Source organism: Sorex araneus, chromosome 2 (assembly GCF_027595985.1).
Source record: "Sorex araneus isolate mSorAra2 chromosome 2, mSorAra2.pri, whole genome shotgun sequence".
NCBI classification, from domain to species: domain Eukaryota; kingdom Metazoa; phylum Chordata; class Mammalia; order Eulipotyphla; family Soricidae; genus Sorex; species Sorex araneus.
In genome coordinates this window covers 209,163,831-209,176,023 of record NC_073303.1, presented here as the reverse complement: position 1 = coordinate 209,176,023, position 12,193 = coordinate 209,163,831, and the positions used below count along the sequence as shown (strand labels likewise).

The 12,193-nt window shown below is 41.6% G+C and overlaps 1 protein-coding gene across 1 annotated transcript in view; it reads left to right on the top strand.

The window, feature by feature from the left end:
- The window catches only part of MYO5A (myosin VA), a 197,433-nt gene that overhangs the window by 82,456 nt on the left and 102,784 nt on the right, over positions 1 to 12,193 (top strand). Inside the window, exon 5 of the mRNA XM_055127854.1 lies at positions 2,341 to 2,497. Coding sequence (XP_054983829.1) covers positions 2,341 to 2,497 — 157 coding nt within the window. The remainder of the gene's footprint in view (positions 1 to 2,340; positions 2,498 to 12,193) is intronic.

The following is a 12,193-nucleotide window of genomic DNA, read 5'->3' as shown; positions in this document are numbered from 1 at the left end:
ACTGAGTTTTTTTAGAACTGCCTTTGTCATCTCTTCGTGTTCCTTAGGTAAGAGTCGTTGCTATCTTTTATAGATGAGCATATCAAAGTTTGCTGCTGCTAAGAGATATGCCTAATGTAATTCATATAATGAGTAGCATATGACATTTTGTTGTTATTTTGCTTTTGAGGGGGCATGGCTATGGCAGGCATCATGTTGCTCCTGTCCAGGAGAAAAAGCCAAGTGATCTCGAAGTTAGAGTTACAGACAGAGGATTTTAGTTCACATTAATGTTCGTGAACTACCAATTAGTAAAAAAAAGTCAGGAAGATTCATCTCTAAGGCCCTAGTGCCAGGCTATTGTAAGTTTGGTAGAGACCCTTGAACAGATTGGCAAGGGGCTGGAGTGGTAGCACAGTGGGTAGGTTTCCTTGCACTCGGCCTACCCCGGTTTGATCCCCAGCATCCCACATGGTCCCCCGAGCACCTCCAGGAGTAATTCCTGATTCCAGAGCCAGGAGTAACTCCTGTGCATTGCTGGGTGTGACCCAAAAGGCAAAAAGCTAAAATAAAAGAAAAGATTGGCAAGCCAGGAAACAAAATTTTGGCTTCTGCATCCTGAGGATGCACTCGGTTGGTCAGTCATTATGAGCACTGGAAAATATCTTGGAGGGATACCTATATCCCAAACATAGAAAGAGTCTTACAGTGTCAGGCAAAGTATAACATGAAGGATTATGTATAGTGTCTGATCAACTAATCGGATTTTTGAAAATCATAAATTATTTACACATATATAACAATGTGAAATTTGTGGTTCAAGTGAATGGAAGAGGGTATAAACTCTGGTTTTCAAATTTTTAAAAATATGAAGAAGTCAAGAAATATTTCTATCAAGAGAAAAAGAATAAGTTAATAATAGCATGTATACCTCCTATTATATACATGGGAGATACTTAGTAAAATTCAGCAGCTCAATAACATAGCTTCAATCACTGTTTTAAATATCTCCGGATTAAGGTAAAGGATCTGCTCTTTGAGATTAAGAATTCAAAGGTATCTCTAGCGATTTGGCTTTGTCGGCAAAGATAACAAAAATAACGTGGACTACATCAAATTAAAAGGTTTTGCATGGCAAAAGAGATTCAGGTGTAAATAGACACCCTACTAAACGGGAGAAAATGCCTGTATACAATACATCTGATAAAGGGCTAATTTCCAATATAAAGCACTCCAATATAAAGTTCCAATATAAAGTTTCCAATATAAAGTTTCCAATATAAAGTTCAACAGCAGAACACCAACAATCTGTTAAGAAAGAGATGAGTAAAGACATAAGGAAGAAGATATACAGATGACCAGTAGGTGTTTGAAAATGTTCATCATCAGAGAAATGCAAATCTAAACAGCACTGTGATACCCTCTCACTCTTGCGAGAATAACTTATATCTCAAGCAAATGTTGGTGAGTACAGGATGAGAAAGAAGCCCCTTTTTCAAAGTTAGTGGGACAGTCGCCTGACTCAGATTCATGGAAAACAGTTGTAAATTCCTCAAAAAAAAGGTAAGGATAGAACTCCCATATGACATAGCAGTTTCATTTCTTGGCATCTACCCCCCGAAACATAAAAAATTTCAAAAAGGTGTATGAGCACCTGTGTCCATTGCAGCACTTTATACAATAACCAGGTATGGAAATAATCCAAATACCTGATAACCAGATGAATGAATAAAGACGTTGTGGTATAATATGCACAATGGAGTATTATTTAACTCAGAAAAGATGAAACCTTACAGTTTGCTGTGACATAAATAGAACTGGAAGCGAAATAAGTCAGAGGGTGGACAAATACCAGGTGACCTCACTCATTTGTGGTGTATAGAGAGACACAACAAGGAACTAGACATTATCGAAGGACTTTGACTGGGATTATGCAGTCTAGGCAGTGGGGAGAAGAGGGGAAGACAGGAAGATGGAGGGAACATAAGGATGGTGGTGGAGCACCTTGAACACTGGTCTTGAACGTTTTGTAGGAACCTGGAACTGTGCCAAAGCACTGGGTCACATGACTTCCTCCCGCCCCTTGGGTCCTCTCTCCAACTCTCAGCATCTCTTCTGAGAGCCACATAGAACTGAAAAGCGCTTTTGGACACTATTTAACAATGTTTTCTATTTTCTGTTCTTGATTTAAATAAGTGGAGATTTCATTATGTTTTTTTACCGATATTTTATGTTAGTTCATCACAGAAATTCAACCAGGGCTCATCCATGACAAAGACGCAGGGAGCAGGTGGCTGGAGGATAGCATTAGTGACACTCAGAAACGAGCAGCATTGTCGTTCACTCCGCTCTGTTTTGCAGGGATGAGCGGAATCAGTCCATCATTGTGAGTGGAGAGTCTGGGGCGGGGAAAACCGTCTCAGCCAAGTATGCCATGCGCTACTTCGCCACGGTGAGTGGGTCCGCCAGCGAGGCCAACGTTGAGGAGAAGGTCTTGGCCTCCAACCCCATCATGGAGGTAAGAGCAGCCCCTTGGCCTCATCGCTGGTAAACAGGACCTCCTCTTGTCCAGGGATATGCTTTTAAAAAGCTGACACCACATGCATGTTAGTCAGCTTTCCTGCACGTTAATAAAGGAGCTAGGACCATTAGAAGTGTAAGAAGATATTGATACTTTGTTTTTTGTTTTGTTGTTTTTTGGTTTTGTTTTTTTTTTGGTTTTTGGGTCACACCCGGTGCTGCACAGGGGTTACTCCTGGCTCATGCACTCAGGAATTACTCCTGGTGGTGCTCGGGGGACCATATGGGATGCTGGGAATCGAACCCAGGTCAGCCGCGTGCAAGGCAAACGCCTTACCCACTGTGCTATCGCTCCAGCCCCTGATATTGATACTTTGAATAAAGCCAAGCTGTAGAGTCACTGTCACAGTCATCCTGTTGCTCATCGATTTGTTCGAGCGGGTACCAGTAATGTCTCTCATTGAGAGACTTATTGTTACTTTTTTTAGCATATCCAGTAGGCTCTATACTCTCGGTAGCTTGCCGGGCTCTCAAGCTGTAGAGGAATATAGTTTATTCCCTATTTCTGCTTTTTTTTTTTTTTTAAATAGGGGTTTTACCACTAGTGCTGCATAGTCCCAGGGCCACTCCTGACAATGATTGGTCCTGTGTCAGTGACCTGGCAGGTCAGTGCTTGAGCCGGTGGTGCTCAGGTGTCATGTGGGGTCGGGAGTAACTGCTAGGCATGTGCCCACCTACTTGAGCTGTCTCCCTAACCCCTTTAAGTTTTTAAAAATTGAATTGTGTTCAGTTTGTTGTCGAATTGCTAAATAATTCCCATGGTACTTCATTTTCTAGAAAATTTTTATCTTTTTTTCTTGCATTAGAAGTGTGTTACTCATTGCCACCACTCCACTCCTTAGTTCTTATTTAAAATAATTTTGTTTTGTTTTGTTTTTTGGGGGGGCCATACCCGGGGATTACTCCTGGCTCTGTGCGCAGAAATTACTCCTGGCAGTTCTCAAGAGGACCGCATGGGATGCCCGGGTCGAGCCTGGGTCAGCAGTGTGCAGGGCAAATGCCCCACCAGCTGAATTGTCACTTGGGACCCGTAAGGTTCTTTTAAAATGTAGGATTCTTCCTACTCGACTTTGAATGAGTTTTACTATTACTTTATCTATGTTTCATTTTTCTATAAGTTTTTGGATTTTTTCAGGTATGAACTATAAATTTAAATTGTGATATTGCTGACATTTTCCCCTTTTTTGTCCAGCACATCACATTGCTTTAGGGTATTTAGAAAACAGAATTCATTAAGTTAAAATTCTTAAGAAAGAGAGAACTAGGAAAGTATATCCATTTATTTATTTATTTATATTGAATCACTGTGAAATACAATGACAAGCTTTCATGTTTGAGTTTCAGTCATACAATGATCAAACACCCATCCCTCCACCAGTGCACATTCTCCACCACCAATGTTCCCAGTATACCCCCCTTTCCCACCCTCCCCATGCCTCCATGGTAGACAATTTTCCCCATACTCTCTCTCTCTACTTTGGGGCATTATGGTTTATAATACAGATACTGAGAGGCCATCATGTTTGGTCCTTTATCTGTTTTCAGCACACATCTCCCATCCCAATGATTCCTCCAACCATCATTGTCTTAGTGATCCCTTCTCTATCCCAGCTGCCTTCTCCCCAAATCACGAGGCAGGGAAAGTGTATCCTTTCAAAGATGTGTGTTCAAAGTAGAGATGCTGTGTCTCAGAAAACTGACTTCTTTCTGAGAGAGTGTTGGTTAGGATTTGCAACTGGATCATCATTTGTTTACAAATACAAATTTAATGAAATTTCTATTTTTTGTAACTACTATTAAGTGGAGTAGAAAGTCGTGTTAAATGGAGAGATTTGTTTGGATATGCAGAAACAAATCTTTCTTCCTAAAATTTCAAGTCAGCATATTTCACTCCTTTTTGTTTTTCCTTTGCCAAGCCTTACGTGTCGCCCAGACACAGATGGGACTTAGAACTGGCCTCATGCACCTGTGGTATGAACTGGGGTTTGCAATGACCAGTCCCAAGGTAATTGTGCCTGGTTTGCAGTGCTGTGTGTGACACTTCGAGCCGAGTGCTGTGACCCTTTCCCGTTGGAGTGCCCGTAGAGTAGCAGGACTTGGGTTCACGGAGGGGAGAGGGAAGACACACTGAGAATCACCAGGCTGGGCGCACAGCAGGAAGGGCTGCAAACGTCTCCTCAAGTCGAATGGGGCTCGAACACAGATGTTCATGCCAGAGAGTAGTACAGACTTTATGAAGCATTGACATTTAAAACATTCAAATTACAGATACCCTCTTGGTGGATGCCAGCGGTATTTATTGTGGGGAAAATATGGTCTGTAGAGCCAGTTTTGGAATGGGGGGGTCAAAAAGCAAGAGTTTGGGGCTGGAGTGACAGTACAGCAAGTAGGGTGTTTGTCTTGCACGGGTTTGACCCAGGTTCAATCCCCGGCATCCCATATGGTCCCCTGAGTGCTGCCAGAAGTAATTCTGAGTGCAGAGCCAGGAGTAACCCCTGAGCATCGCCAGGTATAACCCAAAAAGTAAAACAACAATAACAATAACAAAAAATACAAGAATTTTCTTTCTTCCCCCGTTTAGATGAATTTTGGTCAGAACAACAAATTTTTAATATTTGGCAATAATTTAAGCACAAAGATGTTCCCTAGTGTTAGAATATTTCCAGATCTTCTTTGTAATGGCATCCAAGAATCCCTTCTCTCCTAGCCTAGACCTATAATAAAATACAAGTCAGTACCCATTCTTCTAGAATATGTCAAGTTGAATAAACTTTCTTATGACCTTGCTATAGTCTCTTTAAAAAAATAAATCACTGCATGAAAAAGAATCACTGCATTGCTTCTATTCCTAGTACCAATAAAAAGTGACAATATTTTTCTGTAGCAGAGATTTGAGTTAGAAGTGACTTTTAGAATTTGGAATTGATACTGTGTTTTAATATGCAGTTATAAGACCTTTAGTATTTTTGCCAGGATAAAGGAAAGAAACAAAGGGATCAGGTTTTGGGTTTTTTTTTTTCCTACTTCCATATTAGTTTAATTTCTCTTATAATTTGGATTAATAAAAATTTGGTAAAAAATGAACTAATCAATTTGAAACATTAAAATGGATTATGAGATTGAAGAATGGCCCACAAAGGATTTATAGTTATGGAAGAAATACATAGGTAAAATATGGCCTAAAAATTTGTAGCTTTAACCCTGTTGCAAGAATTTTTGTCTGTGATGTCAGAATCAGTGGTATGCTTGGATCCCCAGTAAAGCTGGAACTCCTCATCACATACTGATGTAGTTAGCTACTCATCCATCCTGAGTAGTTAACAGAACCAAGGTAACTGACAGAATTTTCACAAGACCCTTTAAAGCAAGTTTTTCATCTGCGACACAGGCTTCTTTTGTAAAATCAAATGATGCTCAAGGAAGTAGTTACTATTTTTTGCCCGATTTCACCATGTTTCCTTCTTTTTTTTTTCCTCCTGGAAATTTTCATCCTAACATGGGGTCAGGGTAGGTTTTTGGGACACAGTGGATCTTAATGATTTGCTTTTTTTTAACAAAAATCATCTTCAGTAACTAGAGTTTAAACTCCGTTTAGCAACGAAGAGTAACTCATTCAGCATTGCACTGAAGTCAGTCATAAAATTAAGTCCTCAAAATTCTTTTCTTTAAGCCATTCACTGCTGATTAAAATGCAAATAGGCTTAAGAGAGACTGTTGTAAATAAATTAGGTAATTTATTTATAGAGGGAGCAATTATAGGTGACGTCCAAGGGATACTGTTTCTAGAGAGCAAAGACTCTTCTTTTTATCTCAGTTCAAGGTTTAGTCATTCTAACTTTGGAAATGGCCCCAAGCTCATGTGCCTTAGAGAGTTTACACTTGGGACACCTGTGTCCTCAGAGCGCTAAATGACTAAGTTGTTAGTACACATGCACTGGTATCTGGATCTTCAAATTTTCATTTTCTTTGCTCCATCTACTGTTCTTTGTTCTGTCTTTAAACACTTTTTACTCAAAGCAGAAGGATCTCTGTTGTTGTTTTGATATATTTTAAATCACCATAAATTACAGAATTACAAAGTTATTTATTTTTTAAAACTTAAAATTTTTTTTTCTTTAGGTTTTATTTTGAGCCACACCTGGCAGTGCTCAGGGGTTACTTTGCTCCTGACTCTGCACTCAGGAATTATCCCTAGCAGTGGTTGGGGGACCATGTGGGTGCTGGGGATAAAACCCTGGTTGCCTAGCATGCTAGGCACATGCCCTGCCCGCTCTACTATCTCCTTGGCCCCTCAATTTTCAATTTTCTTTTCGGCTTTTTTTTTGGGGGGGGGGTCACACCTGGCAATGCACAGGGGCCACTCCTGGCTCTGTACTCAGGAATTACTCCTGGCGGTGCTCAGGGGACCATATGGGATGCTGAGAATCGAACCCGGGTTGGCTGCGTGCAAGGCAAATGCCCTACCCGCTGTGCTATCTCTCCAGCCCCTCAATTTTCTTTTCAATTTTTAATTTTAAAAGACTCTTCATACTGTTTTCGAAAGACTGAACCAATTTACCACCAGTGATGAACAAATGTTCTTTTTTCTTCACATTCCTGCCAATTCTTGTTTTTTTCTGGCCTTTTTTTTTTAAAAAAATAGGTGTGAAATGGTATCTCATCTTTTTTTTTTTTTTGAGTTGTGTTTTCCAGACAGTGAGTATTTTTCATGTGTTCATTGACCATCTGTATGTCTTTGGAGAAGTGTCCAGCTCTTCTCTCCATTATTTGATGGGCTTATTGGTTTTTCTGCTGTTGAGTTCTGTGAATTTTTTTATATATCTTATATAGTAGTTATTTGTCAAAGATGTGTGGTATGTGGATATTCTCTCCTATTCAGCAGTGTTTTTGTTTCAATGATAGTTGTTTTTTTTTTTTTTTTTTTTTTTTTTGCTTTTTGGGTCACACCCAGCGATGCTCAGGGGTTACTCCTGACTTTGCACTCAGGAATTACTCCTGGCGGTGCTTGGGGACCATATGGGATGCCGGGGATTGAACTCGGGTCGGCCACATGCAAGGCAAACGCCCAACCTGCTGTGCTATCGCTCCAGCCCCGATAGTTTATTTTTTAGTACAGAAACATTTTAGCTTGATGTTTTCCTGTTTATTTATGCTTTTTTTTGTTTTTGTCAATAGAGTTGAATAACTGAAGAGAATTGAAGCCAGTATTATGAATTTTTTTTTGTATTATGGATATTTTGTCTATGTTTTTCTTCTATATATTTTATGGAGTCAGTCCTCACATACATGTGCATGATAAGATAGTGTCTTATTTCATTAGTTTGTTTGTGGGCATCCGCTTTTCCATTTGTCAAGACTTTATTTTCTTCATTTTATGCTTTGGCCCTTTGTCATAAGTTAGTTGTACATAGAGGTGAGGCTTCCTTTACCTTTGGTCTCTATTCCTTTGGTGTGGGCATCTGCTCTATTCTATTACTACACAAAAATGGATTATTATAGCTTTATAACACATAGTTTAAAATCAGGGAATGCAGGGTCTCCCATCTTTATTAGTTTTTCTCAGGATTGCTTCTATTTTGTGGGGATCTTTATGGTGCTATACAAATTTTAGGAATGATTTTTGTGTGTCTTTGAAGAAGGCTTGTTGGAATTTTGATAGGAACAGCAGTGAATCTGTTTGGTGCTTTATGTAGGATGGTCATTTTTATTTTTATTTTCTATTTTTTAATTTTTAAACTTTTTATTGAATCACTGTGAGCTATACCCTTACAAAGCTGCTCATGATTGGATTTCAGCCATACAGTAGTCCAACACCCACCCCTCCAAGGATGAATATGAATAAAATTAATATTTTAACAATATTAATTTTTCCAAATCATGAGCGAGCGTGGATCTTTTATGCGGGCTGGGGGCCAGATTGAGGCCATGCTGGGCAGTGTCAGGACATACTCCTGGCTCTGCACCCAGAGATCATTTCTGGTGATGCTTGGGAGACCATATGTGGTGCCAGGGAGTGGTCATGCAAAGCAGAACATTGCTGTACTATATTTATCTCTTTTGCAAGTATGGAATATTTTTTCCATGTTTTTATGGTTTCTCTCTTAACAGCAACTTACTTTTTTTGGTATATCTTTTTACCTCTGTCGTTAGGTTGACTTAGTAAGAACTTGATTCTTTTTCATAAGAAAAATCTTAAATTTCTTTTAAGTTGTTATTTACATATAGAAATGCAATGGGTTTTTTTGGTTTGTTTTTTGTTTGTTTGTTTTTTGTTTGTTTTTTGCTTTTTGGGTCAAACCCAGCATTGCTCAGGGGTTACTTCTGGCTCTGCACTCAGGAATTACTCCTGGCGGTGCTTGGCGGACCATATGGGATGCCAGGGATTGAACCCAGGTCAGCCGCATGCAAGGCAAATGCCCTACCCGCTGTGCTATCACTCTGGCCCCGGGTTTTTGCATATTGCTTTTGTGGCCTGTTACTTCACTGTACTCATTTATTATTTCTAATAGTTTTATTTTCAGTGTTGTCTCTAGAGTTTCCTATTTATATTGTTAGGTACTTTTGTAAGTGATGACGTTGTAAGATCTTCTTTTCCAGTCTGGCTCCTACTAGTTTATTTTTCTTGCCCAACTGCTATTGCTAGACTTCAAATATTGTATGAAATAGTTAGTTGTGAGAGTCACCGTCCTTGTCCTGTATCTGATCACAAAGGAAGAGCTTTCGGTTTTTCACTGTTGAGTATGATGTGACAGTGGATTTAGTGTGTATGACCTTTGCTGTAAGTTGATGTATATTCCTTCTTCCCCATTATCTTCAGAGCTTTTATCATAAATGTAGAAAAAATTGCCAGAAGCTTCCTCTACCTCTGTGAATTCACTGGTAAAACCCTCTGAACTTGAATTTATGTGTTTAGGGTCACTTGATTTGCGTTTCTGTTTCTTGCTTGTAATTGGCCTGCTTCTATTGTAGCTTTCAGGAGGTTGTCAGAGACTGGAGTTTGTTTTTCCTAAGTTCTCCCGATTAGTCGAGTTTTCCCAGTAGTCTCTCTGATCCTCTGCCGGCCACACTCAGGGCCTACTATTGTTCGTGTCGTGCATAGCGGTGACTCCTGGCAGTGCTCGGGGGACCAGACGTGGTGCTCATCATCAGACCTGGGCTGGCTGTGTGCAGGGAAAGGGCCATGACCTGTCTGCTGTCTCTGAGCTACTCTCGTAACCTTTCGATTATGTTGTCACTTCTTCTATCTCATTTCTGATCTCATTAGGGCTTCCTCTTTTTTTCCCTTCATGAGATTGCTGCTTTAAATACACTCTCTTTTTGGCTTCCGTCATTTTGATTGGGATGTGTCTTGAACTATTTTTGGTTTGGGTTTATTTTGGCTGGAACCCTTCGGGCCTCGTGAATCAGGGTGTATGGATTCTCAACTTGGGAAATCCCTAGTTAGGATTTCTCTGACTGACAGCTCTTTGGTGAACCCTTCTTCCTGTTGCTCCGGCACTTCTGATGTTTATATTGTTCCTCTTGAATTCATTCCATCACTCTTGCCGTGCTTTCCATTTTTCTTCACTTGCTTTCATGTTCTGTTTTCTGGACAGTCCTAGGTTACATCAGAGGCCACTGATTCATTCCTGAGCTGCTGTGAGTGTGTTGCTGAGGCTTCCACTGAGAGGTTTTTTGTTTTTAATTTTGCTGATCATTCTTTCCAGTTCTGTCATTTCTGATTGCAATCCTCTCATTTTTCCTGTAACACTTTCTTGTGCTTCAAAAAATATTCTTCTGATTTTATTTTAGCCGCCGTGGTTTTCAGTCCTGTTGCTGGCAGGGTTTCGTGCATAAACCATTTCGTCACCATGCCCGTTACCATCGCCGGCGTGTTCCCCTCCTCCCTCTGTCCCTTCCCTCTCGCTAGTGTCGCCTGCAAAGGGGAACTTCCTGCTAAAGACCAGTTCTCAGTTTCTCTTGCCTTTGGGCATCTGCTGTTCCTTTGTCTCTTTCTATCCCACTTTTGAGGGGGATCATTCTGTTCCTCTCCTCCCTTCACTCAGCAGAGCACTCTTCAGAATGACATGATTTCACTTTTTTTTTTTTTTATAGCTGGTCGGTGGGCTGGAGCAATAGCACAGAGGTAGGGCATTTGCCTTGCACGCGACTGACCCAGGTTCGATTCCTCTGCTCCTCTCGGGCAGCCTGGCAAGCTACTGAGAGTATCTCGCCCGCGCAGCAGAGCCTGGCAAGCTCCCCATGGCATATTCGATACGCCAAAAACAGTCACAACACGTCTCACAATGGAGATGTTACTGGTGCCTGCTTGAGCAAATCGATAAGCAATGGGATGACAGTGACAGTGACAGCTGGTTGGTATTCCACTAAATATATATTTGTATATATAGGCATATGTATGTTCCAGCGGTTTCCTTATCCAGTAGTATGTCCTCGAACATCACTTGTTCCTTTCGCTTTATTGGCTGCACCAAATCTCTTTGTGCTCATTCACCATCTTCATGATGGTGTCGAAGTTCACGTGTGAGATACCGTAAGGCTGGCGGACAGTGTGAGCCCCTCCGTACAGTTCCCTGCAGGCATGAGGTTTGGTGGGCTTCTTCTCTTGAGGGCCACGACTGACACTCAGATTTCGTGTTTTCCAGTGCCTCCTCCGGGCCCTTTTGCTTCAGTCCTTGGCTTTGGCTTACTGGAGTCCAGAGAACTTGGAAGCTTGATCCTGAGCTTTTGTTTGGTTGCCTGGCGCGGCCTAGTCTCAGCCGTGTACCTGTGGTCCCGCCCAGGTGTCTGTGGCCGGGAGAGCAGGCTTCCCTTGGGGGACTCACACCGTCCTTAACCCCCCGTGGGCTGCTGCCGGCTGCGTGGCTGTGCCGTTGGGAACTCGTGTCATTCCTATTCCGAAGCAGAGACCCGCTGCTTCTGTGTCTGTTCGGTTTCGTTGTTTCCCGGTGCAAATCCCGGGCCCCTTTCTCTCCCTTTGTACCTTCTGAATCGAAGGCCCAGGCAACACTTTTTTTTTTTTTTTTTTTTTTGCTTTTTGGGTCACACCTGGCGATGCACAGGGGTCACTCCTGGCTCTGCACTCAGGAATTACTCCTGGCGGTGCTCGGGGGACCATATGGGATGCCGGGAATCGAACCCGGGTAGGCCGCATGCAAGGCAAACGCCCTATCCACTGGGCTATCGCTCCAGCCCCAACACTTTTTTTTTTTAAACAACCGGTATTTCTTTTCCTTTCGTGGCCCTTCCGTCCTTTCATGTTTGTTTGTCTGAGAAGGTTTTGTCCATACCGTGAATCAGAGTCTGTTTGACTGAAGTCTTCTTGCTGTGGGGTTTTTTCCCCTTTGGGTGTATCATCGATCCCGTCAGTCGAGAAGCCGCTGTGTCTTCCGGCGCTTCCTGGAACCGACTGACTCCTGGCTCGGTGCTTGTCAGGTTCTCTCTGTAGCTTCGACTTCTCTGTTTTAATTAGCTTGTCTGACTGTGGATCTTTTTTTTGGGGGGTGGGGGTATTTTGTGGGAACCCATGAAGCTTCCTGGATCTTGTTATCTATCTCCTTCCTCAACAGGGGCTATTTTTTGGCTGATATTTCTTCAAATAAGAATCATGACCTCTTGTTTTATATGTGACCTG